Source organism: Eretmochelys imbricata, chromosome 15 (assembly GCF_965152235.1).
Source record: "Eretmochelys imbricata isolate rEreImb1 chromosome 15, rEreImb1.hap1, whole genome shotgun sequence".
NCBI classification, from domain to species: domain Eukaryota; kingdom Metazoa; phylum Chordata; order Testudines; family Cheloniidae; genus Eretmochelys; species Eretmochelys imbricata.
Window position 1 is genome coordinate 13,576,797 of NC_135586.1, and position 27,459 is coordinate 13,604,255.

The 27,459-nt window shown below is 46.4% G+C and overlaps 1 protein-coding gene across 3 annotated transcripts; it reads right to left on the bottom strand.

Moving 5' to 3' along the window:
* Positions 1 to 1,907: 1,907 nt before the first annotated feature.
* SMARCB1 (SWI/SNF related BAF chromatin remodeling complex subunit B1) lies at positions 1,908 to 23,637 on the bottom strand. Of its 3 annotated transcripts, none has more exons than XR_013348086.1 (10): positions 23,458 to 23,637; positions 19,797 to 19,908; positions 19,218 to 19,247; positions 14,940 to 15,069; positions 13,700 to 13,837; positions 11,328 to 11,455; positions 10,476 to 10,642; positions 9,799 to 9,989; positions 2,936 to 3,470; positions 1,908 to 2,301 (listed from the first exon to the last, which is right to left on the bottom strand). XR_013348086.1 is itself a non-coding variant. In XM_077835195.1 (10 exons), the coding sequence occupies exons 1-10, from the start codon at positions 23,548 to 23,550 to the stop codon at positions 2,262 to 2,264; spliced, it is 1,161 nt and encodes a 386-aa protein (XP_077691321.1). In that variant the 5' UTR covers positions 23,551 to 23,636; the 3' UTR covers positions 1,908 to 2,261. The 3 variants fall into 3 exon arrangements, 2 of the variants coding, with proteins under 2 accessions (XP_077691321.1, XP_077691320.1); XM_077835195.1 differs by having other exon boundaries at positions 3,339 to 3,470; positions 23,458 to 23,636; XM_077835194.1 differs by having other exon boundaries at positions 1,908 to 3,470.
* Positions 23,638 to 27,459: the final 3,822 nt, after the last annotated feature.

The window sequence follows — 27,459 nt, forward strand, 5'->3', positions numbered from 1 at the left end:
TCCAGTCTCCTCTAATCATGGTACAGTGGCTCATGTTAAATTAGTGAATTTAATAGTGACAAGGTTTGCCCCTGTACAGCCCAGCAATAACTTTTAGGCCTTATCTACAGCCACCAAGTTGCACTGGTTTAAAAGCCCACTGTATTATACCCATGCAAGTGCCTGTGAATTACATCTGAAAGCTGAACAGTTTTGGATCCACACCAAGTTGAACCACTTAACAAAGCTGAATAGTGTGTGTGTCTGGACCAGGCCTAAGTATTTCAAACCAAAGTTTGCATTATGCAGCCACCTTTGTGGGGCTGGCTTGTGTCATAGTGCTTTGCAAGCTTTGCAACCAGAGCCACTAGACTCAAACAGTAACGAGTATCAAGTTAGCAGAAGCAAAATGGTGCAGGAGCCTTAAGGCTCAGGAAGCTCAGCCCTTCACTTAATTCTCTGCAGTTTATGTCAAGTGCTGCTCCCAGAGGAGAGGCTGAAGCCTCCTTACCACAAAGTAGGCATAGTCTTAGTACCCACCAAACAAAAAATCCATTGTAATCAAGCTCCATTCAAAGGGGGGGAGACAGGGAGATTTACTCATCATTTACATTCTAAGCTTAGCTGTGTATAAATGCAGCTTTTGGCTGTGGGACTCCCCCCATGTTGGAATAACCTGTTGATGAAAGGTAAGAGGCAAAGACTAGCAGTTGATCAGTGTAAGGGTTAAGGCTGCAGTGATAAAGCTGCTGAGTTTGCAAGTTCATGGCTTCTGCAAACTCTGAATTTTTATTCTTCCCTCCTCCCAGACTCAGCTGTTTGAAAGCAAACAGGTTTCTATGAACTGGGGTTGCCAATGTGCAAGACAAAGCACGATAATTCTCATGCTAAAAGGAGATTTCTGACAATGCTAGAAGCGTGGGTTGATTATGCTGGAATAGGTTTTACAGCCTCCTTTAAGCACACCAGTGTCAGATTGTCAGTGTAATCTGTGCTGCTTGCAACATTGTCTCTTGGTTTTCCTGGAGGAGGAGGAGTAGGAGTAGGAGTGCAAGCTCGAGCAAAACAGCCAACAAGCCAGCAGCTTGGCTTTGATTCTATTTAAAAAAATAAAATAAAAAGCTGACCATGTGTATCTTGTTTAAAACAGCCAAATTAAACTCCTCCTGGGAAAGGGCAGGTCTCTGCATTCTCACCAGCTTTACAGAATCCCAGCCCCAAAGTGTTAATGGCACGTGCAAATACAGCTTTATTCCTGGTGAGAGCTTAGTTAATTCATTAGCTGCAAGGGAGGGACTGACTGCACATGATCATGCACAGTGGCGGCTTTTTACTGAAGGAAAGATGCAATTTCAGCAGAGAGTCTGTAGTCTTACCACCAGTTCTGGGAGTTGAGGTATTCTCCCCAACTTTGGCTTCCAACCAACGCACTCTGACACTAGACAGAGATGAACTTCAAAGCCTACCTGAAGCCATGGACTATACCATGCTCGCCAAGCTAACCAGCCATGGTCCATTCACTGAGACATAACTACAGACACAAAGCTAGTTCTGATCACCCTGAGTGCACTAAACAAACAGCTCCTTCATGATCCAGACAGCGTCAGCATTCACTCTGTGTAGTTCTCATGATCTTCACCATTCCCACCCCAGTGAGTCACAAAGCCCAGTCCTCTGGTAAAAGACAAGGCCTGGGCAGGATTCCCTTTGAAGCTTATTAGATCTATTCCAAATGAGCAGCTAGAGGACAGGACTCCCTACCAGCTGTGAACATCCAGCTCTTGTTGACCTGGGGAGAAAAGAAGGGCTGGAAACAACCCATGAAGCTCCAACAACTCCAGCGTTAGGCCATCAGAAGGCTCAACTGTCAGGAGCCCAAACAATGGGAGCTAGACTCCCATGCATATAAGTTACTGATTCAAACCAACCATTATGCATTCCTTTTATTTTAAAAGTTGTCTTAACAGTGCAACTTGCACATATACCAAAAAAAAAAAAAAAAAATCTTTACTCAGTCCACACACAGGTACATGAGGGCTCTGACAGCTGCCACAGGTCTCGGATGGATAACGTGCTAATGCAACGTTCTAGCCCCATGGCATTAAGGTGGGGGCAGGGGTGGGAGTCAGCAGTACCCTGAACTGCTTGGCAAGTGGAATGTATGTCCTCATTCTGGGCCAAAAAGATTCAAGACAAACCCCTGCCAATCTCCTAGGTCCTTTTGGGGGAGAGGAGTGGAGACAGAGTCCGTAGGATGAACACCACTGTCATATCAGGGAGGGTTACCAGGCTGGAGCAGTGTTGGCCAAACGTCTCATGCGCCTGTAGGAAGTGGGGGAGAAAAAGGCACAGTAAGTGATTGGGAAATTATGCTTTAGTAGATCTGCCTGGAATGGCAGCACACAGCCCTCCCAGATGCTAAAGGGCAAGTTACTGCACAGTCATAGGGGCTGCTCGACAAACTTACTTGCTAGTTAACACCCTAGCCTGGTTGTACTAACGACTTGAACCACATTGTTATCTGCCCAGCTCCTGAAGAGTGTATGGCATTGCTGCCATTGCTGAGAAACCTGGCTACTCATTTCCATGTGTTCTTTCAGCCTGAATTGTGTTTCAACATCCATCAGCCATTGACAGTTCAGCTTTACTGCAAGAGCTTACAGCTCCTGAGTATCAGAATGTCAGTCTTGTCAAATTGAGTATTAAATAACTGGGAGACGGTTTGTTTATCAGATACCAATGGCAGGGACTCCATAGTTTTGAGCAATCCATGGCTGTTGCTTGAACCACTAGAATCTCTCAGTTTTATTATCTACAGTATCTTGGGGAGATAAACCAGGCAGATTTCACTTCACATCCATACAGGTTTGAACAGCTTAAGCTGACCCCGCAGTGCTGCTTTGTAGGTCTCCCCCTACAGGGGCAAAAGCTGCTCTTGTAATCACAGTGTTCCTACCTGTGCCAGCCAATAGGCAGAAGTGCAGTTAACCAGGCTGGGGTTTGGAACGTCACTCCTACTTCAAACAGTGCGTCTCCATGCATAAAAGGGAAGCTTTGTCAGGATGCTAGGCAGCATGTGGCATTTAGTCTTAAGACTCTTCGAGACCCCAGATATTACTGCACTAGAGAGGAGCGAGCTTTGAGCAGGAGATGGTCAAAATGAAAATGTTAAGACACTTGCAGAGTGATGTGATAACAGTTTAATATCCTGAAGCAAAAGGAGAGAGAAATCCTCTTTCTGGTGTATTGATCTGAAATCCTGCCAGCTGGCTCTCAGCAGAGAAAAATAAAACATCAAAGCTTTTAAAAATTCTATCCTAGAGAGGGGCCAGAATGAAAACTGTATGAACGGGCAGCACCTTGTGTTTCTGTCTTGGTCTCGGATCTTCTTCTCCATCTCCGCGTCCGTCAGGGTTTCGAGCAGAGGGCACCACTGGTCAGCATCACCTGTGTTGCGAATGGCGATCTCTACAGTTGGCAGAGGGTTCTCACTAAAGCACCAGGTCAAGACAAAAAACAAAATTCAGCCAAATCTGAATTGCAACAGCCAAGACACACAGACCTTTTGCTCCCCTTGGGCACTGCCCCAGAGCTGAGATGGGAGGGGTACTCAATGGTTCTCCACTCTGGCTGGGCACTCATTCTTACAGCTGCTTGGTACAGTCTGGTTCCTGCCCAGTAGACAGACAAGCTACAGTTCCTGGAGCCTGGAATTGCCATGAATCTAACTATTTCAAAGCCATCGTCTCTTGTACGCATCAGTGTAAGGGGATTCATCAAAGCAAACGCTGAACAAGTCCTCCTTATTTTAGAAAGTTTTGGCCGTCAGGAGGCATATGACCAATATTAACAACAACATGAAGACTGCAGTTTAAAGAAGCATGCAGGTTTTGAATGCCAACCACAGTCTCAGTAGATTTCCCCTCTCTGAAGGCTCACTATGTAACTGGCTAATGGACATACGACATTCAGGCTGAGTGATCACAGACTAAGGAAGAGATCATACCAGTTTATGAATGCTGAAAGCTTTGTCATATCCAAGGGGACATTCATGAACTGGGAGAGTACCCTGCCTGCTCAGAAATGTGGCTTCCTGAGGTTCCTGCCAGCATTTCTGAGGCCATGTCTACACTTACCGGGGATCAAGGCTGCTGTGATCAATGCATCAGGGGTCGATTTAGTGGGTCTAGTGAAGACCCGCTGAATTAACTGCAGAGTGCTCTCTGGTTGACTCCGGTAGCCCACCGGAACAAGAAGAGTAAGGTAAGTCGACCAGAGAACGTCTCCGGTCGACACAGCACAGTGTAGATACCGCAGTAAGCTGACCTAAGTTATAGCGTAACTCAGGTCAAGTTAGTCCCATAGTGTAGACAAGGCCTCAGGCTATGCAAACTGCAAGTGGGGTACTGTAATTCTGAGTTGCCTAGTACAAATGCTCTTTCTTCACAGCCTTTGGCAACTCCTTAGGTTCATAAGACCTGGTGACAACAATAAACTCTCCCAATCTTCCACTGAAGAGCAACACATTATTGCAATTGAATCTAGAGACCCTAGTCATGGATTGGGTTCCATTGCACTAGCTATTCTACAAATGTACGGAATAAGTGACAGTCCCTGACCCAAAGAGCTTAGTCTGCTAGTGCAAGTTAAAAAACTAGTCTGCTATGAGCAGCTACACCATCACATGCTTACAAAGGGGTCTTTACTTCACTATCCCTTTAAGAATTAACTGGTACGGCCCCTTGTGCTTATGTGAGTGGCTTCCTAAATATTGAGGAGCTGGAAATGCAGCGAAGCTACAGGCAAGTCTCAGTGTAAATATTTGGTTCAAATTTTGAAAAAGTGTGTGTGTGTCTCTGTCCATCACAGGTGCACACGGCCATGTCTGACCCCTCCCACAGAGACACCACCACACAGGGTAGGATCCTGTCACTTACATGCAGCTAATCCTAGCTCTCTGATTCACAGGACATAATTCAACTGCTGATCACCATGGAAATGGGTTGTCTGCAGCAAAGCTGTTGATCGAGAATGGCAAACCTTTAGCTAACCCTCCAATAAGATATTAATCCAAGGCCTCCTGGGAGGATGCCTCACTTGAATCTACTTCTGGTACGTCTGATGCCCATTTTAGCCACTCACCAAGAACACATACCTCAGCCCAGCCTGCGAGCATTGCTGTGTGTTCCAGAGCCAACTGCTAGATCTTAGCTGTGTATTCAACTAGATGTTTAAACTGCTCTTGTTTTTCTCGCACACTTACCCCTTTGGGGCTGGTTAGATGAAGTTTCCTGAAATACATTTGTGCTACCAAGTGAGAAGAGAATTTGAGGGCCTGATTCCAGCTCACACCCGCACAAGTCAACAGACTTCAATAGGGCTGCAAGACTGGGCCTAAGAGCATAATTTCAGCACAATCTTAAACTGGATCCCACATTTCCATGGACCGGCAGGAGTCAAAGAGAGAGGAAGGGAATCTACACTCTTGTGACAACACCTCAACTTCTCAAGGACACAATGCTGCTGCCAGGCTGGAGGAGTGGCAGAGGGGATACTCCCAGTGTAGGAGGCCCTGTGTAATGCACCATCAGCTGCATAATTTTTAGTGGAATGAGAGGAAGTTTTGACCTTCCCCATGCCCCGGTCCAACCCTCAAGTGACAGGCTGAGGTAACATTCACATGTGGCAGGATCCATACAGCCAGCTGAGCAGGGTGACACTTTCTACTGGACACAAGGATGACCCCTAAGGCATGGAGTGTTTGGTGTCTGGTAAAATCAGCTCCTTCCGTTAGATATTCAGATGGAAGCTCTTTGGGCCAGGGAGCTTGTTTGTATAGGGTCACTATATACTGAATAAGTCATGGGGACAGGAGAACTTGTTGGGTCCCATTTCAGCCTCTTAAAAATACTTTCATATACCTTACTATAGAAATAGTTCTATCTAGTGGCTCTCAGCCCTGTACTGCTATATCATGTTTCTTGGCTCTCTCCTTGTTTCGCACTGACAGTGCTGACCAGCAAAAGCAGAATCCCACCGAATTACATGGTTTCAGCTCTCCCTCAGATGATTAAGATCTGCATGACTCCTCAGACTCTTGGCAGTCCCTGGAGATATTAAGGCTGTTCTTTTGATACTGCTACAGCAGACCCTTCTCCTACATCACTGGAATGTCTCTCTTCAGCAACCACCACTACTGTGGTTTGGGAATTCAGGAACTAACCAACCACAGAACCCAAATATCATTAATCACAAGAAGGTTTCAAAGCCACTCCTCTGCCGGAGGAGAAGCAGAAGGAAGAGGACATTTGTACTAAGAGAAACAAAACAAGGTTTTAATTAGTGTTTTTTTAAACAAGAGATGATGTCTAAGTATTGATGATTACTTTGTTCTGCTGGGGCCTCCTTTCCCACATTCCTCTCCTACCAGCAGCCAGCACTTTGATTTCATTGTTTGCAATAAGGTTCCTTTATCTTTGACAGGAGGTTTGAAGTCTACCTATTGCAATCATCCTCTATGTGCAAACTCTCCTTAATAATCAGGGCCATGCAGAAGTCCTTGGTAAACTGGCTTTAACAAGCCAGGGTGTGAAGTCACCTCTTGGGACCACAGGCTGGTATTATATCAGAGCATCCGTGGCAAACTAAGGACTGTCTGAGAGAACAGCATTTGTTATAAGCTAAAATGACTAGAAGGGAGGTACATTTTCATATCAGGCAAGCAACCTCCTGAGGGAAAAAACCTAACTATCTACCTGCAAATAGCCTCCATCCTAACCAGGTCACCTGTGATAAATGGGGAAAACACAGGTATATTAGAAAAGCCTTTTGGTACCTATGCAGGTTCATAGGGCCCCTCTGAAGCACTAAGGGACAAGAACTAGGAAGAGTGACCATCTGGGAATGCTAGTCTCCACTGGATATGAGATACACTGTAATGGGGTGTGCAGAAGGCAATTTAAACTTATAAGGAATGAAGCAGTAGCGTTTGGGCTAATCCAAAAGAGGACTTCTGTCCAACAGTGACGAGAGGGCTCTCCTCTTTACTTCAAGGACTGTCACAAGTATAAGCCAGGAGGGAGATACAGAGAAGAAAGCTTGAACTCCCAGCTGTGCTCGCCAGCACATATTGCTAAACCAGCAAACGGTCCCCCTACCCTGGTTGCTTTCGAAGAGTTTACTCCCCAGTGTGGCCAGGATAAAACTATTCCCACCACCACTGCACAGAGCTTGAGACGCACTTCCACCCAGTCTCAGGGACTGCACCTACAGTTAGGAACACACCTGTGACTCTGCGTTGGTGGAGGCTGTAGTGTAGACATGCCTAGGGCATTTTTTCCATTATGTCATACAACTCTACTGAGAGGGGGTTAGAAGACAGTGGGAAAGACACTAGATTCCGGTCCATATTTCAGCTTTTCTAGTGTGGACAAGACTAAAAGCACCTTTGGCAATGGCGCCAAAAATGGTTTGGTCCCCAGCCACATCAGGAGATACCAATCAGCTTTCACTGACAAAGGAAGGTATAAGTCACACCCTGAGATGCTAACAGAGGGGAAACACCGGCAGCAGGACAAGCACACAAGCTCTAACAATGAGACTGTACTCTTGCTTAAATCCATAACTACAAACTCCTCTCCAGAGAGGCAGTTCTCCACACTTAAGCAGAGAGGATTTTATGTTTACCTTTGGTTTACACTGAGTCTCTTACAAACATTGCTTTGGCAATAATTTTGGAATTACACTGTTTCTGGGGACCCCACTGGGGTACATTCTTGAAGGAAAGCGAACTGAGAAGCGCCAAGGGGCAGATGAGGAGTTAAAAGCAGCTGGCCTACAGCACTCCGGTGCTCCATTTCCAAAGGAGGCTGCCACGATGCTGGTTGTGGACAGTCGTGAATATACAAAGACCGTGGAGAAAGGCAGAGCAAAGGACAGAAGGTTACAGTGATACAGACATATGCTCATGGTGCCAAGAGTACTAACTGGCTGGGGCTCTTCTAAAATTATGAAAGCTGACTGCTAACTCCTGACTACAGCAATTTATTAAACCACAATGTGAACTATAATAATCCTACGCACTCTCAGGATTGCCTCTTATACAATAAACAGGTCAGACTCGCAATCTAAGTGCCAGCAGAGTAATTCTATGGACTAGCCTCCTACTTCTACCATAACTCTATCTCCTGTTTTCTGCTTCTATGCTCCCTCCCCCAGCCCAGATCGACCTCTAAGCATTGCCCGACCCTCCAATAAAGGGCTGGATGCGGTTCTCTTCGAATCACTGGGGTGTACCATTGTGATGGCCTGAAATGGCCACAGGGAATTACTAAAAGCCAAAGCAAGGCATGTCCTTTCCCCCAGCCACTGTTGGCCCCGCAAATCATCTCACCTTCACAAAGTATCACAATGCACAGAGTTTAGTCTGCCAGGCCAGCCCAGAGACCAGCTCATTAATGCATATTCCTAACTTGCACACTTGTAATATATTATAATGAAATACATTAAGGATAAAAACCATCCATACACTAATTCACCACAGACCACTACATAATACAACTGGAACCTATTACTGTCAGAATGCATAACCTGTCTCCTGGTGATAAGTAAATCCTGTACATGCTGCAACCCAGCTACAAAACGCAGGTCTGGAATCACACCAGTTTTTATTCTGGCCAGTGCAGGGCATTACAGTTGCTGTTTAAATCAACATTAAGCTTTGAAAATACTTAAGACCGGTTCACGAGTCAACGTGATACAGGGAACACAAATGGCTTGGAGGCCTCTCGAAAACGGTATCAGTATGTATGTTATGAAAGGAGAACATGATTAAAGGGTACATATTTTCTGTATGAAGAAGATGAAACAATAGCTGTTACCCATTAGCTATAACAAAAGGCTGTAATGTGGTAAGAGCTGATATTCAGTATCACAGAATAGTATTGCCTGGAACAGTTACAAACTGTACGTAGCACCCCCAGCGTCTCAACGCAAACGGCACTTAGGGAATGAAGCAGCCATTTCTAGTCTTTTGGCTCTATTTTAAACCAAAAGATACTTGATGTTTTGAATGGGTGAAGCAGATTCCTCAAGTTAGCCAACCACCAAGAGCCTCAGGGTATGAATGAGACACAGGCCTGAGGGGCAGCATGCAGAGCCAGGCTTCCCTAGAGTTTGTGGTGTTTGCACTGGTCCCATTCCCAGCCCCAGTAAAGCTGAACTCCATGCTCTCCAGAGTCAGCCTGCATGTTACATCCAAGTGAGGCTATGCTCCATTTCCCCAATGCAGGCACCAATTCTGAAATTAGCTTACATCAGTGAGGACGGCATTGAAATAGCACCTCTCCCAAACAGCCTCAGCACATTTACACCTTGCCCTCCCAGCCACCCAGCAACACAGCCTGTGAACCACACAAGAAAGTGGGAAGAGTCTCTGCAGGGTTCCCAACAGGGGACCATAAAGGAGCTGCCACCACCACGCAGGAAATGGCCGTTACATAATATTGGCTTTGGGGAATTCCTTTGATTTGTGTTACTAAGACATTTACATGAAAGGAATATCTTCACTGCTTAGGAGTTCATTTGCTTCTTCCTCCTCTGATAAACCTCTCCACAGCAACTAACTTATGTCAAAGTGAGGAGGGCTTCAGGTGACAGAAGGACCACATGAGCTCAAGAAGCCAAAACCTTGTTTCCATGCAAGCATCCTTAAGAAGAGCAGAGTAGGAACCAGTGTGGTACATCAGCAGGATTGTCTCCCAGAGAATCTCTTCCACAAGGAGGCAGCTATTTAACAGATAAGACTACAGTGTTCTGTACCTGAAGGCATAAGTCTTCTGATGCCAGCTCAGCTGTCCCCGAATGCTGTAAGCGATGGTGGTGACAAATTCCCCACCGAGCCCAAGCTCTGAACACAGCTTCAGTGCAAACTTCTCCGGAGAGTTCTCCTTCTCCGACATGTCCCATTCAAACTGGTCTACCAGGGAAATGTTCCCCACGTGGATATTTAGCTGGACACAATGCCATAAACACAAGTCAGATTTGTTTGCATCTCAAATGCTCTTACGCATACCAATCTCTTGCATTACCTTGTCATGGTCATGCTTATTTAATGCGGAACGTAAAGTTCAGGGGCAAAGAAGATAAAAGGCTGAACCAATTCCATGCATTTCTAGAACTACTGTATTTGGGTTCTATACTGCCATTAGTGCTAGGAAACCCAAATGTGTGAGGACTTCCAGCGCTCCTCCCCAAAATGTGACACTGTTCCTTCCCCCACGGAACTCCTATTACATCATCGTCATCTCAATTCCTGGCACAGGACAGCAGTGTGCAATAGTCTGCCACCAGGGCCTCAACACGGAGGACAGAGATGCGATCTAGACACAGGACTGGGAGCCAGGAACTCCTAGCTTGAGGAGCCCATATACTTTTCCTTCCCCAAACAGCCTTCTACAAAGTAAGTTAACCGAGGTCATGCCTTCCTTCTTTATTACCTTAATAATAACTCGTTGATCTGATTGGTCCTCTAGGATACTGTCAGTTGGATAAGACTCAATCTGTTGTCGAATTGCAGAGGCAATGGCAGGGACAAAGGTCAGAGGATTCAAATCCAGGTCATCACAGAGAATCTCCGAGAACATTTCTGGGGTCATTAGCTTTTCTGATGGAGGTGAAGAAAGGAAAACCAATTTAATTAGAACAAGCCAGTATTCCCAGTTAATTCAGTCAGGGCTTACAGCAATTAGAATCTTCCTCTCACTAATTGATTACAAGGCATTAGGCCTCTGCTGTAACCTACCATACAGAGGGAAATCTTATCTAACCTCTTACTAGAAAGAGTCAAAGGAAGTTTTTAGACTCTGGTTTGTAAGGACATAAAAATCTACAAACTTTGACTTAAGGAATGGACAACATTTACTATTTGTTCCTATGGAAACAATGTAGCTGCAATCTAATACAATACACAGGTGAATGAGATTATGGAGATACAGGCTTTCTGTGCTTTTATATTTGTATCTCATCTGAATACCACATGAGATCAGAGACACTGGACTGTGGCATCACTGAATCAGGTGTGGAGAACAGGCCAATTACAAAAGATAGACTCAAATTACACATACATCCCTAGAGCTCACTGCAACCAGCAGGAAGGACACATGATACAGGATGAGACATGACAAATGGAATCCCAGTGAAATGTGAGGCCTTGACAGCTTTGCCAGTGTGTGGCAGGGGATGGGTGGATCTCTCTCAAAAATAAACAAACAAACAAATAAATTATGCTATTGTATGGATGCAACTGAATCTCTCCAAGCTCCTTAGACAAGACTTGGCTGCCTACATACCATTCATGTTCCACGTAAAAGCATCTCTGAGTTTCTGCCCATCGATTTCCATGTCCAATCGGATTGGAACCAGAACCTCTGGCTGGGATGCATTCTCATGGATCACTGCCGGGTCATGGTCATCAAAGCTGAAAACAAACCATGACAACACACAGCATTCGACACTAGCATCCAGGAGAAGAGACAGGATTTACCAGGCGTACCTCGCTCTGATAATCACAGCCTTTGGGTGGGCTCTAAAACATAAGCTTACACGTCCAAGGCAAAAATGGACCTTGGGTTTCATTTTCATCTTTAACATGTCTGAGATAAAAGAATATGCTAGAGAATACAGTGAGGAAGTTCCTCGAGTTAATTTGCATGACTGGCTCCCTCTGAACTCTTCAGGTCAAGTCTTCTATGGAAGATATAAAATCATCATGAGTCATAGCAGCTGGACAGTGTTGCAGAGAAATTAAAGTTACTGAAATATTTGCACAAAGGCAGTAAAATACATATCTAGTACGATGTAGGGGGACACAATTTGACTTGATCTAGCAGCTGGAGAATGACTATGTGATGTGATATTAATGATCATTCAGTGGGATACACAGCTCCTCTCTTCTAGGCCACGGTGTTCAACTTCAGAACACATCTTTAGCAAATGAAGGCCATTACTACTGTGTGGCTTGTTAGTGGCCTACGTGAATGGAGCAGTAGTCTCAGTCCAGTGCCCAGAGTACAGGTGTGCACCTCACAACCACCACCACAATTGGCATCCTTATTGACAGTCTTAGCACAGCTACCAAGGAGTGGATAGGAAATGAGAGTGAGCTGCTCTCCTCACTACTGAGGATGGCCCTTCCTGAGACAGGGTTGAGGCATAGCAGGGGGCAGCATGGGAAAGCTTGCACGGCCACCTGTGCAGTGTCCTATCAAAAACCAGTAGATTTGCATCCCGGGCTGTCAATCCAGCACCTTCCACGAGCACTAGATGAAACAAGTTTAAAAAATTAATGTTACCTGATTCTTTAGTGGTTATTGATTAATTAGTAATTAATTGAAAATCAATTATAAAGAGCTGGGAACTGTAGGGTTCTAGTTTCAGAATCAGGCACAAGAGAATCAAGGTTATGCACTTCAGTGTCTGGTTGGGAACCCTGATGTGCACAAGGAAGGCACTCACACCAAAGGCAAAGCAAAACTTTATGCACTTTTATTAGCACAATAAGTGAGGACACAAATAAAAAGAGCAACAGTATAGAGTTAAGGTATCATGTATCATACGTCACAGAGACTCACACCCTTTCTTGGGATCTGGTGGTAAGAGACAGGTGGTTGCCTACAAGGGTCTTACTCTGTCCCTGGCATGTCAAACAAGTCTGATGGTCCAAATCTCACCTTACATACATGTGGTCTGGTCTATTGTAGGGCCTAAGGGCTGTCATGAATATTCATACAAATACCCAGCCTCCCTTGTCCGTATCTGACTTCCTCACCCCAATAATGTTGGGGTGTCCTTATCCTATAGGGCAGTATATTAACGATCATCACATACACCAATTTGTTGCCAAAGCAAGTTTGTGGTTAAGCATCTGCCAACATTTCGATCCTAAACTAAACAAGCCTAGTACTAGTTCAAATGTCCCTGCAGTTACCAGCTATCATTTTGCATGGACTTCCCCCCCTCCCCCAGCACAATATTCCCAGTTCCCCAAAACTCAGGGGGACTGTGGGGCCACTTATTTATGCTTAAGTTCATAGGCCTCAAATCCTTATGTTAACTTAAGTTAATGCCTTACAGGATACAGGCCTATAGGTTCTTTCAGTTACTGCTAAACAGAATGCTAAGCTAGCTCTCTGGGCTCCACACACATTTCAGAACACCATTCTGTCTCTATGGATGGCTGCAGACCTGACAGTTCTGAGACAGGCAGAAGTGGTAGAAACACAGACCAGCAAGGGAGGTCACCCCTAGAAGTGCATGAAATATTAAAAACCAGGGAACACACATTTTCTGCTGCCACTGAATTTTCATCATATGGGGTGAAATTCACCCCATGCAGAGGCCAGTGCAAGGCCTATGTGCCACTCAAACTCCCTGAGGCATTAAATGGTGCAAAGGCCTAATGAATGGCGCCTCATGTACTCCGCAGGGGCAAATTTCACCCAGGGGGCATAAGTACTTAGCTTCAAGTAGCACAGTTTAACCAAGAGTGTCTTAGTTTTGGGACAGCTGGGTCTTTATCACTAAGTATAACGTACAATTTTAACAGCATCAACAAACCCTGTACAAGTCAATACAACATCCCTGCTGCCTCAGAGCCATCCTCTAGACAACTGTCATCATGCAGAAAAACCCAGCAGTTTCCAACAGCAGGTGACTGACTCACCAGAGCGGGAAGGTTCTCTTCTTATCCCTGCCCATGCGGTTTCTGTTGATGGTTGTTGAGCATGGCACAGCATCGAGGTGATGAGAGCTGTTGGGTAGGGTTGGCACCCACTGGTTATTCCTTTTTGCCTTCTGCTCTCTGAAAGAGGAGATTTAGTGTTAAACTTGAGGTTCCAGCACTAAATATTTCCATTGTCATTATTTACGGTATGGTCATATATACAACTCTAAGCCTGATTGCAGGCTCCTGCAATGGTAACCTGAAAGCTGCATGGTGCATTTGTTCCATTCATAAGTCTCCAATTGTCTGGGTGGAGAAATCCCCACCACAGCTGGGAGAGTGTGGGGCTGGCCTTCTGGAAAAATAGTTTTAGCCATCTGATGATACTTGGCCCTTCTACAGTATTCACCTCAGACGAGCTCACAGCACTTCATTTAACATATACCACTGTTCCAATTCATTGGCCAGCTTTTTCTGTTTGATCTCTCTTTGTTTTAATCTATCCCCACCAGTCCTTTTTTGCCAAACAAAGAATCCATTGACAGGACTTATTGCCTAAGTAATCCTACTTTCCCCTTCTACAATGCCTCTTATCCACCGTTCTCAAAATGTTTTACAACCTTTAAATTATATCCTTACACTACCCCTCTAAGGCAAGTCAATTTGCAGATAGGGAAATTAAGGCACAGAAAGGTTCAGTGACTTGCTCAAGGTCAGGCAGAGCCAGGGGTTGAACCCAGAGTCCCAACTCTTAGCGCACCAAGCTCTAACCATTAGGAAGCACTCCTTCCCTTAATTAAGAGACTATCATTCTCTATACTCTATTTTTTCCCCTAGCAGAGAAATTCTACAGCCACATGCACCATTTTTAAATACCAGAACAACATTTGGATTGTGTTCATTTAAGTGACCTCTGGAGTGTATAACTTTGTCTGTCTTACGCCCAGACGGTGCACAATGTGGGTGTATTTTTCCCCAGAACATACACTAGAATCTGGGATGAAACAGTCCTAAGGTAAGCAACGTCATCAAATTCCAAGGTACATGTATGCCAGAAATCAAATTCTTCCATAATAAAGATTTTCATTTAATGAAACAGTGATTAACATTAGCAATGTTAGGGAACACAGAAAGCAATAGATACCTCACTAAATAATACCCGAGTTTTATAGTTTGACAGGGTAGAACAGCTCTTCCAATCACTTCCACTCTGATCCTAGGCCTCAGCAATGTTTATTACCTGAGGTAGGTGGGAGGCTCTGTGCTGATAGACACTGCCTTGTATTTCTCATCATTTCCATCCAAGATCTCTTCCACTTCAGAGGCTTTCAAGAGAGTCACACTAGTGGCTAGTGTCGTATAACCATGATCTGTGACCAGAAAGCATGTAACTGGTTAGCCTTTGAAATATTGTCAATCGTGGTACTAATTAATGATTCTGCTGCTGAGGATAGGCAATGTTAACGTCTGCTGAGAGCCTCTAAAAAAACTGAGTAGCTTGGATTCCTTCATCTTATTCCTTTAAAGCACTTCATTTTAGAGGAGTTTGACCTGTCATTGGAGCACTCAGTGCACAGGGAGTTGTGGGCAGGAGTGGACCAGCAGAATTTCACAAGAAGCACCAAGAGGCCCTAGCCCCGTTGTGCTAGGCGCTGTACAAACATAAAGATGGTCCTTGCTCCAAAGAATACACATTCTAGTTCTGGGGCCAGTTCAGCCAGGAGAGGCAAGTTTGATTTTCTTTGGTCGTGTGACAACCAGGCCCAGTCCCCCAAAGGGGAGAACAGGGGGCTTGAACCCCAAAGCATACACAACTGAATCACATGGTTGTATATAATGTTACTGTCATATTTTTATATACAAGTAAGGTCTTTTATTAAAGCCTGTAAGGTTCTGACCTTGATGGTAATTTGAGATATGTATACAGACTGGCTATGAATCTATGTATTTGCAAATATAAAAGTGTACTCATAATTTGTGCTACAACATTCAGCTCACAACAGTAAGTTGGTTAATCAGGCAGGGAGGAGCTGCCTCCTTAACCAGATGAGACTACGTCCGAGCATCCACCATTGTCACTTCCGGGGTTGTACAAGGGTAGACTATTAAAGTTAGTGGAAAGACACTAAAATGGAAAAAGAAAACCCCAGTCTTGGAAAACTAAGGAGGAAGATTCCCTTGATCTGGACATCCATGCATCACCAGTCTGAGGCCTGGTCTACACTAGGAAATTACGTTGGGATAACTAAGTCATTCAGAGGTGCGAAAAATGCATATGAGCAATGCAGTTAAGTCAATCTAACCTCCGGTGTAGGCAGTGCTAGGCTGATGAGAGAATTTTCCCATCAACCTAGCTACCACCTCTTAGGTAGCTAGACTCTCTCCCGTTGGCATAAGTAGGGGCCTCACTGAAGCAGCATTGTAAGAGTAGACAAGCCCTGAAAGGAAAATGCTCTCTCTTTTTAAGCGTTTGCAAGGTTAAGTAAAAAGCAACCAAAAACTGAGGGCCAGAATTGAAGCAGGGTCCTGTGGGTGACACACTGGCTCCTTTCTAGGCCAGAGGGCACATTGAGGCACTAGTCAGAGGCAACAGGTAACCTGTATTAGAAATGGGAATTTAGCTAATATAGAAGTGTAAACCTGAAACTGCACCTTTATGTTTATTTTCTGTGCAACTTGTGTTTGCTTTTCCTTGCTATTTCTTTCTCTCTCTTTTTTTTTTTATTGTGCAAACCTTTTATTTGTACCCCCAAAAGGTCTCTAGTGCAAACGTTGGGGGACATTCTCCACACAATGAACTGATAACTAGGGAGCATGTTTCACCCAGTCAGGGGCAACGAACTAGAGGGGAAGAGTCCAAGAGTCTGGTAGTTAAGAACCCGGGGTAGATGGATTTGGGAAGATTCAGGCCCAGAAAGCTGGGGAGGTCACCCTGCAAGGAATAACTAGGATGGCGGAAGCCAGGGCAAGACCTTGATGATTGTAGGGCGGATACTGGGGTTAGGGGTCTGAGGTGATGTCTACACTACAAAGAAAAACCTGCAGCAATGGTTTCAGAGCCTGGGTCAATTGACTTTGGCCCCCAGCGCCGAGGCTGCAGGGCTAAAAATAGCAGCATAGGAGTTTGAGTTCAGGCTGGAGCCCAGGCTCTGAAACCCAGCAAGGGGGAGGGTTTTGGAGCCTCAGCTGCAGCTCCAGCAGCAACAGCTACACTGCAGTTTTTAGCTCTGCACCTGGTCAAGTGATCTGGGCTCTGAGACACCATGTCACAGGTTTCTCTCTGCAGTATAGACATACCCTGAGCCATAGCAGCAGAGTATTAAGGCACCCAAGGCTGCAGGGCAGGTGCTGACAGAATCCCTTCCTGGTCTGGGTGATCCCCAAAATGTCACAGTAGATCTTATTAAAATATACCACAAAGAAGACACTGCAACCCCCCTATGATGTGAAATGGAGAAATAAGACCCAGAAAATAAGACCAGTGAAAGCTCTGAAGGGCTGGTTAGTGACGGTGCAGCATGGCACCATTTACAAATGACAGCAAAACTGCTTGTGCTAAAACAACTGCTTATGTAAAGACTCTGCTACAAAGAAAGAAGGGGCTAGTTGTGCTGCGGGCAGGAACTGTGATAGTTCCCCTCACACATCCCTACCAATGTACCTCAGGGATAACCAACTCTAACTCTGCTAGGCAGTGCTGGGCATCATGAGCAGACCAAGAACTGGGCTGTGGCTCCATAACGTGGACAAGAGTCCACAGAAAACAGACTGAGGCTTTTACCAAATACACATGAACCCAGTGCTTCCAGAGTGGAAGACTACGATCCATTATTTACAGCATCAAGCAGGTTTTTTTTGAAGGACAAAAGGAAGAGCTCCAGGTTATTTTAGTAAAGAAGAAAGCTCAGTGTTCCTGAAAGAAAAAAAACTACACAGAAATCCCCAGGTGAGATTTCTGGGTGAGAAATCCCACTCATTAAAATAAGTGTCAGAGCTACATCTAAGGTGCAGTCTATTAAAAATATGACTTCTGGCCAGGAATTCCCACTAGACACAAGAAATCCTACTAACCTGCTTTTCTGGGACTCAGGACCATAACCCACCAACAACACAGAGACATTTCTAGAGCCAAGACCCTGACTCAGAATGAAAAGGGGCTGAGCAGGCAGAAAAACAATAGCACTCTACTTTCTTTCCCTGTGCTACAGACATCTGTAAGTGCCATCTCGGCTGTAAGCTCTGATGTGCACTTGGAGCCATCCGGAGTGACACAGTTGATTACCTGCTTCAGCATGGGAGGAATATCCCAGAAACTAATGAACCCTGTGATGCATAAAAGTCTGGAATGGTGTGTCAGAAAGTGGTGACAAAGGTTAACCACAGAACTGAGTCACTCAACAGACCTATCAAAAACATTATGTGTTAGTCTGTATTCGCAAAAAGAAAAGGAGTACTAGTGGCATCTTCGAGACTAACAAGTTTATTTGAGCATAAACTTTCGTGAGCTGCAGCTCACTTCATTGGATGCATTCAGTGGAAAATACAGTGGGGAGATTTATATACATAGAGAACATGAAACAATGGGTGTTACCATACACACTGTAATGAGTGATCACTTAAGGTGAGCTATTGTATCCAGTTTGCAAATAAAAGTTGCAATTCTTCAACAAAAAAAACTTCAAAAACAGACTCCAAGGAGAGACTGCTGAATTGGAATTAATTTGCAAACTGGATACAATTAATTTAGGCTTGAATAGAGACTGGGAGTGGATGGGTCATTACACAAAGTAAAACTATTTCCCCATGTTTGTTCCCCCCTCCCCCCACACCCCCTACTGTTCCTCAGAGCTCTCATCAACTGCTGGAAATGGCCCACCTTGATTATCACTACAAAAGGTCCATCATCCATCATCCCCGCCCCCGGTAATAGCTCACCTTAAGTGATCACTCTCATCACAGTGTGTATGGTAACACCCATTGTTTCATGTTCTCTATGTATATAAATCTCCCCACTGTATTTTCCACTGAATGCATCCAATGAAATGAGCTGCAGCTCACGAAAGCTTATGCTCAAATAAATTTGTTAGTCTCTAAGATACCACAAGTCTTCCTTTTATTAATGAAGGCCTGATTCCATTGCAGCATATTGGAGAATTAGTGTCTGTAAAACACTAAGAACAGGTTTCAGAGTAGCAGCCGTGTTAGTCTGTCTTTGCAAAAAGAAAAGGAGGACTTGTGGCACCTTCGAGACTAACAAATTTATTTGAGCATAAGCTTGAATGCATCCGATGAAGTGAGCTGTAGCTCACGAAAGCTTATGCTCAAATAAATTTGTTAGTCTCGAAGGTACCACAAGTACTCCTTTTCTTTTTACTGTAAGAACAAAAATTGGGAGAGTGGCAGGGGCAGACCCTAGTAAGAATTAAACATCTGAATACACATATTTGATAGCAGCAGGGGCCACAAGAGGGATTCTTTCTTCACCAAAAGGTAAGAACAATGTGGGCTGAAGACTTACATCTTCTGGGGCTGTGACTCCGCTGAGACTCTGTTGAAAAAATAAAAACAACAAGTCAGCAGAAAACTCAGAGGAGAAGTAGACATAAATCTGTAACATGTCAGGTTTGTTGTGCTCCAGCCCTGTAGCTTGTAAGGTTATCTTTTAAAAGGAAATTGTTTCATTACTTGCTTCTCTTGCCAAGGAGACTTCTATTAAGATAACAAGATTCTTACTCTTCTGTTTCTATTGATACAACTATTGAACAATACCAGTTCTGGAATCTCTTTCTTTCCACCCCCTGAGAGACAACCAAGGTCAGACAAAACACCTTGTTTTCAAGCAAAAAAAAAAAATTGCAACATCACAAAAAGGTTGTGTGTGTACATACACACACACTCATACACTAGAAGCCTCTTATGCCAAATGAAATTGTATGGGATTAATTTAGAAATGTATAAATCTTTTGCAATTCAAACACATATAACTGGTTCAATGAAAATAATAGTTTATGGGTATTTTTAAGAATGTACTTATTTCATTTTTTAAAAAATATCCTTTCAGACTTAAAACATCAGGAATATTTATCAATTTTCTTACCATGCGAAGATGCAACTATTTTCTTCCTCTCTTCTACTGTGGCTAGTCGCCTCCAGAGGGAGGGATACCTCTTGTATAGGGAGCCACGAAACATACGTAGGTAGTTCCCCACCTACAAGCAAAAAGGAGGAGATTTGTTTTAAGGGACACAGCTCAAATGGAAGGTGTTTCCAGCAGGAACCTGAGGCATACTGATTCCTTTGTGCTGGTGAAGTGGGGCACCCAGTGATGATTCTTTCAGCAACAAAACAGTTTCTGAGATAACACCAAGACTTTTGTAGCAATACAGGAAACAAAACATATATTGACCAACATTTCTTTTACCAGCCTGGTGAGAAAGAACCCCATCTTAACAATCCTTAATTTAATAAGACCACCAGTAGTTTTTATATAATTTCTTAACAATCTAACCTTTCCTAGTCTTACTCCGCCTGGAATTACCCAGGTCTCCCACTGCAGGTTTGTACAGTATGTTTTGATATTATACCCCCACTACCATCTTTTATATTGAACCTTTTCTGTTTCCAACATTCTTCTTTGTGCAGAACCTAGTAACCTAAGACCTGGTTTGTATTTTGTGTTTTAAATGCTCTGAGGAACATGCAGAGTTCAAACACAAATCAATTCATGACTCACTTGACAACAATCCCTTTTAAAATTCAGTCAACATCTGTAAAGCAGTTTCATTCTTCCTGGCATAATGTCCACACCTGTGTTATTTTATCTAAGCACTAAATGAGGCTATTTCTAGACTATGAAACTAACATTTATGACAATAACATACCAGCAGCCTGCAGAATGTCATACAATGGGGTTTTCTTCTAGATTAGAAAACACCCAGTTTGGTTCTAACTCTAGCTTCTGGTTTTCTTATACTATTTTTTGTTATTTGATGTTTATCAGTAAATAGGGTTAGAAATTAGCTGGTGGCTAAGAGAATAATGAAGTATTTTCCTTCTACACCATTGAGATTGCGATTTTGATGGTTAGAGAACTGCAGAGTAACACCTCTGCTTTGTCACTTTACAACCTCCCCAGTTCTTTCAAAATTACCATTGGCTGGGGCCTTGTCATTGCTAAAAATATGCATCTGGAAATCTAAGTTATTCAAGACTCCTCTCCCCTATCAAATGGGGCTGAAATACTCATTTTTCTGTTTTAAAGGTATAACCAGATCTTGAACACAGTTGAGACGATCAAAGGTTCTTGCCTCAAATGAGTCAATTCATGGAGGTAGTGCAACATCTGTGACTGACAGAAGCACTGCTTCTGCAAATCGTTACTCCACTATGCTAAAAACCCAAAGGGAGTCAATGAGAACTGTAGGAGCATTAACTGGATTTTCCTTATTGGCCACCAAAGCCTGGACCTAAAATTATCATTTAAATTAAATTAATCATATGGCTGTTTTTGGACATTCAGCATCTTTCTAAAATAAAATGTTCAGATATCCACAATATATCACGTCATTAAGAAGTGTGATGATGCTTAGGCAGTTAGGACTTGGAGATCACAGAGACAAGTTCCTGGTTTTGGTCGAGTCTTAGCCCCAGTGTGGCAAACACTTAAACAAGCTTAACTTTGTGTATATGACCAGTTTCACTGAAATCCACTAATTCAGATCCTGCTCCCCACTCATGCTGTCACTCTCCCCCAACCAAGCCAACTGAAGACCTCCTAAAGTCTTCTCCTAGCTATAAACATCACCGGCCAGAGCTTCACAACCAGCACAACACAGGTGCTGGAAGCACAACCGGACCTTGTGGGTGTTGAAGATGCCCCTGTTATAAAGCATATGAACCAGGCTGCCGTAAAGAGGGGCAACAACTACAGCGCCCCTCCCGGATGAAGAGATTCGGACAGCATCTGGGGAAAGCAACAGCTACTTCAGCCTACTGGATCAGGCCCAGCTCCAAGGGGGCCAAGCAGAGATATGGGAGCATGATGCCACTACTAGGGCTGCCTCTCCCCTGCGCGTGGGGGCTCGCACAGTAGGGGGGAGCTTGTCTCAGCCAGATCCCCTTCGCCCCAGGATGGATCCTCCTGCTCCCAACCTCCCACTTTCGGTAGCCCATCACTGCCAGGCCAGGCCCAACGCAACACCTCCCCTCCCCCGCCAGCCTGCTTCCTCCTACCCAGCCCCCGTCCTCCCCCAGTCAGACCCCCTGCTCTCCCCCGCCAGACTCCCCACCTCCCCCGCCAGCCCGATTCCTCCTACCCAGCCCCCGTCCTCTCCCAGTCAGACCCCCTGCTCTCCCCCGCCAGACTCCCCACCTCCCCGATTCCTCCTACCCAGCCCCCGTCCTCCCCCAGTCAGACCCCCTGCACTCCCCCGCCAGACTCCCCACCTCCCCCGCCAGCCCGCTTCCTCCTACCCAGCCCCCGTCCTCCTACCCAGCCCCCGTCCTCCCCCAGTCAGACCCCCTGCTCTCCCCCGCCAGACTCCCCACCTCCCCGATTCCTCCTACCCAGCCCCCGTCCTCCCCCAGTCAGACCCCCTGCACTCCCCCGCCAGACTCCCCACCTCCCCGATTCCTCCTACCCAGCCCCCGTCCTCCCCCAGTCAGACCCCCTGTTCTCCCCCGCCAGACTCTCCACCTCCCCCGCCAGCCCGCTTCCTCCTACCCAGCCCCCGTCCTCCCCCAGTCAGACCCCCTGCTCTCCCCCGCCAGACTCCCCACCTCCCCGATTCCTCCTACCCAGCCCCCGTCCTCCCCCAGTCAGACCCCCTGCACTCCCCCGCCAGACTCCCCACCTCCCCGATTCCTCCTACCCAGCCCCCGTCCTCCCCCAGTCAGACCCCCTGTTCTCCCCCGCCAGACTCTCCACCTCCCCCGCCAGCCCGCTTCCTCCTACCCAGCCCCCGTCCTCCCCCAGTCAGACCCCCTGCTCTCCCCCGCCAGACTCCCCACCTCCCCGCTTCCTCCTACCCAGCCCCCGTCCTCCTCCAGTCAGACCCCCTGCACTCCCCCACCAGCCCGCTTCCTCCTACCCAGCCCCCGTCCTCCCCCAGTCAGACCCCCTGCACTCCCCCGCCAGACTCCCCACCTCCCCATTCCTCCTACCCAACCCCGTCCTCCCCCAGTCAGACCCCCTGCTCTCCCCCGCCAGACTCCCCACCTCCCCCGCCAGCCCGCTTCCTCCTACCCAACCCTCCTCCATCCCCAGTCAGACCCCCCACCAGACGCCCCCCACACACCCCGCCAGCCCGATTCCTCCTACCCAACCCTCCTCCATCCCCAGGCAGACCCTCCGCAGCCCCCCAGACTCCCTGCACCCCCCCGATAAGCCAGCTTCCTCCCACCCAGCCAGATCCCTCCTACCCAGCCCCCCTCCCCCGTCAGACCCCCCGCCCGACTCCCCACCCCCGCCAGCCCGATTCCTCCTACCCAGCCCCCCCAGTCAGACCCCCCGCAACCCCCAGGCCCCAGTCAGGCGCCACGCGATACCCCCTCCCCCATCCAGGCCTCACGCAACACTCCCCCCTCCACCTCCCCGCCCCCTGCCAGCCCCCAACAACCCCCCCAGCCCGCCCGTTCCCCCCACTCTCCCCTCACGCCCCCTCCAGCCCGGCCCCCCTCCGCCGCGCCGGAGGCTCCCACAGCAGAGCGGGGCCCGGCCGGGCCATTGTCCCGCCGCCTGCCCCCGGGCGGGCCGGTACCTCGGACCCGATCATGTAGAACTCGCCGTCCTCCTCCAGCTGGAACTTGACGGGCTTCTGCCCGAAGGTTTTGCTCAGCGCCATCATCATCATCGCGGCGGCGGGCGCGGGGCCGGGGGGCGCCGGGCGCGGAGGGGAAGCAAGCGGGGTGCTGCGGCCTACTCCGCCCGATCAATGCGCATGCGCCGAAGCCGCGGCTCGGGGAGCCCCTACCCGGCGTGGGCGCGGCCTTAAAGGAGCCGCCTCCAAGTAGCGCCCCCCCCTCCCCCGTTTACGGGGCGCCAGCGGCGCGTGGGGGCGGGGGCAGGCTCGGTCCGGGGTCCGGGCCCCGCCCCTCCCCTTGCGGTGCCTGGCTCTGGTGCGGGGGGGCTCTCAGGCCGGGGGCTCTGGAGGTGGGAGGAAGGGGCGTTTTGGGGCCCGGGGGGGGCGCAGCTCTACGGCCCTGGGGGCGCTGGCTGCAGGGGGTGGGGCCGGGGCTCGCCCTCGGCTTCCCCTCCTCAGCCTTTGTTAGTTACACGGCGAGAGCCAGGGCGGCTTGGCAGGACTTGCCCTGGGAGCAGAGCCGGATTATGGTTTTGGGGGGCCCTGGGCCAGAGCAAATGGGGGCGGCTTCCTACCCCTTCTGCCTGCAGTCACCCCCCTCCTGCTGGGGAGTAAGGTGAGGGGGCTTCCTCCACTCCTGCCAGGGGGTGCCTATTTTTCCAGCCCCCCCCCCCGGTACAGACCCCATTAGCTAAGTGCCTGATCTGCTACTGCATTGAATGGGTCCGACCCCTTGCTGAACCTGCCCCAGTTGGTGCATGGGGGTGAGTCCACGCCCAGCCTCAGAGCCCTGCAGCCACCTTTGGTCCTGCCCTGACCCTGCTGTCAGCATGGGGGTAACATATTTGGGAGCAGGGGCAGCAGATCCCCACAGGTGCTGGAACAATTTGTGTAGATGCATCCAATGAAGTGAGCTGTAGCTCACGAAAGCTTATGCTCAAATAAATTGGATGGTCTCTATGGTGTCACAAGTCCTCCTTTTCTTTTTGCGAATACAGACTAACACGGCTGCTACTCTGAAACCTATATAATGGAAGCTACTTCAAGCCAGATCTCTCTTGCACCAGGCCTCACTCAAGGAAGAACTGAGGCCAGCATTGGCATGGTGTTAGTTGTAAAGCCTAGTTGATGCTATGGCGGCTGGGTTGTTGCCACTTTATAGCATTGTTGGCTGTAAACATGATTTATGTCCACACACCATGATTAGTAATCGTGGCATCTAGGCATAAGTGACCTAGCCAACAGTATAGGCCGAGACATTCTTGTCTTCCTAAAGATGCTAACTTTGCCAATATAGAGAGGATTTGCATAATAGATTAGCCAACCCAGTCTTCCCAGCTCCCTGTGGAGCTCTATAGCCCAGACAGCACTACCTCGCATGCAGCTGTGTTCACCTTCTCCAGGTACACTGTTTCCTTCCGGGGGATATCTGCTTAGACTTTCACAGGATGCACAGATACCACCCTGGGTATGCCACATAATAGGTGCAGATACGCAAACATGGCTATGTTGTGAAGAAGCCTGTTACCACTTTAGCTGTTCCTTCAGGTACATTCAATGGTAGCTCCTCTTCTTTTCTGTAGGGGTTCCACAGAGCTCCAGCCTTGACACTTTTCTCCTTCTATACCCTTTCTCTGGGCAATCTCATTTGGTCACACAACTTCAACCACCATCTTTGCATAGATGACTCAGCTCTCCCTCTCTACTGCAGAGGTATCTCCCTCTGTCCAGTCCCATGTCTGAGCCCCTCTCTCCAGAATGGACCCCTTACTCCATATCTTTCTTCAAAGTATTAATGGCAACACCATCTTCCCAGTCATACAAGTCAACCTGGGAGTCTTCCTCTACTCTCTCTCCCCCTCCACGCACACCCAAGCTACATCCATGTTATGCAACTGCTTCTTCCATAATGTTTGACCTTTTAATTCTATTCAGAAAGCCAAAAACTCAGTCAGCTTCTCAGCATTTCTCATCTTCACTCCTGTTGCTTTCTCTGCAACTCCCTGACAACCACATAATCTTCTATAGTTCATTCAAAACACAGCTGTCCCAATTATTTTTGTTGCTTGTCAGTCTGACCCTATCACCTCCCTCTTTGAATTCCAATTCCCTTTATATCACCACACCAAGTTCAAGAGTCTTATTCTCATCTTCAAGAGCCTTCACAACTCTGCTCCCACCTTAATCTCAGCCTCTAGCTCTTCCTCTGTCATAATATCCACTTTAACCACTGGTTTATGAGCTTCTCAAAACACCTCCCCTCCTTTTATGCTACACACAAGGCACTAAATCTGTAAGGCTACTGACTCTCTTCTCAAGACCTGTTTTTACAATCAGTGACCAGTAGACTGAAGGGTAGATAAGGTTAAACTAGTTATACTATTGATATTTTTAAACATTTATATTGCCATTGTACATGAACATTGTATGTATTCCAATGCATTCCCCACACCTTTCTTACATACTTGTCTTCTTAAATGGCAACCTCTTCAAGGTAGAGGCTATGCCTTTGTATAGCACTCACTTGCAAGCCATTAGCAACACACAGCCCTTCCTTTACAGCTTTTTGAGCCTTACCCACTTTCCCAAATCCAATGCTGCCCTCTTATACAAACTTTCCCCCCAGCATGCCTTTCTGTGTCTGTCCCTTTAAATACTGCAGAGTCAAGCAGCTGTAGCCCTAAAGTAGCCATTTTGTAACTAGTTACTCCTTGCTGTGCTTCCTATACTTCCTGAGGGAAAATTATCTTTACTCTTTCTATAGTTTTCCTTTTCCTATTCTTGAGAAGGGAATGTTTCTTACAGCCCCAGTTTTGATCTAGATCTCTAAGTACCACTGTAATAGAAAAGTTCAATAATGATAGCATGACCCAAACTCATCTATACTTCTTGCAACTGGGTCTGGTGACCAGGTCACAAACAGATTACAAACAACACCCTTGTACTTACAGCATAGACAGTGCTCAAGATAAGGGTCTGTAGGTGGGATCGTTTTAAAATTGTGGTTGAAAACTATGTTAAAAGAAATTCAGACTAAACAGGGCATAGAAAAAAAAATCACATTTATTAAAAAAGCACAGTATATATATATATACACACACACACACACAGTATATATAAAAAGGTTTTATACACATTGTACAAACATTTACATACTTGCTTTGAAGAAGAATGGTTGTAAAAACAAACACTGAGAAGAAGTAAAAAACCTAGACCTGAAATTTGAATGAGGTAAAACTTTAATGCTTAGAGAGAACATGCAGGCCTAAGGATGATAAAGGCCACTGAGCCATCTCTCTATTTGCTGTGGGTAGGTTTAAATCCCACTTTGTCTCTAACTAGGTCTGAAGGAAAGCTGATAAATAGTAAGGATAACTGAGTAAGTTGCTACCCTTCCTTGACCTCCCTTTCTTGGGCAATCAGAAAGGGCCACCCTAGGTTTATTTTGCTAACCAGGATTGTTACAATACATAAAGTTTTGCTATGCAGCAAAAACCATGAGATGTGGAAGCAGATACATTTTTGCTCAGTTGGAGATATGGGAAAGGAGGTGAAAGATGGAAGGTAGATGCGTGAGGAATAGATAAGAAAAAATGCATGACCCTCTTTTGTGTACTGATTTTCAGCAATAGGTAGAGGATAAAGAAGTGAAACAAGGCACAAACACTGGTTTTGAATTTGGATAGACAACCTAAAATTCTGGTAAAGTTGTAGACACCTGGCCAGTATTGTGGTGAGCTAGTGTCCTGTGAGATCCCAGAGTTAGTAACAATATATGGAGATATAGGGCAGTGTCCAGCACTGAAACCTAGCACCTTTAAAAAACCCAAACAGAATATTTTTACAAATCAATACAAAATTATTATGATTAGTGACAATACAAAACAAAAAACAGAAATATCAATAGACCTGGGACAAGATGGTGAAATGCAGGGGTCCAAACTCAACTTTATTACCATG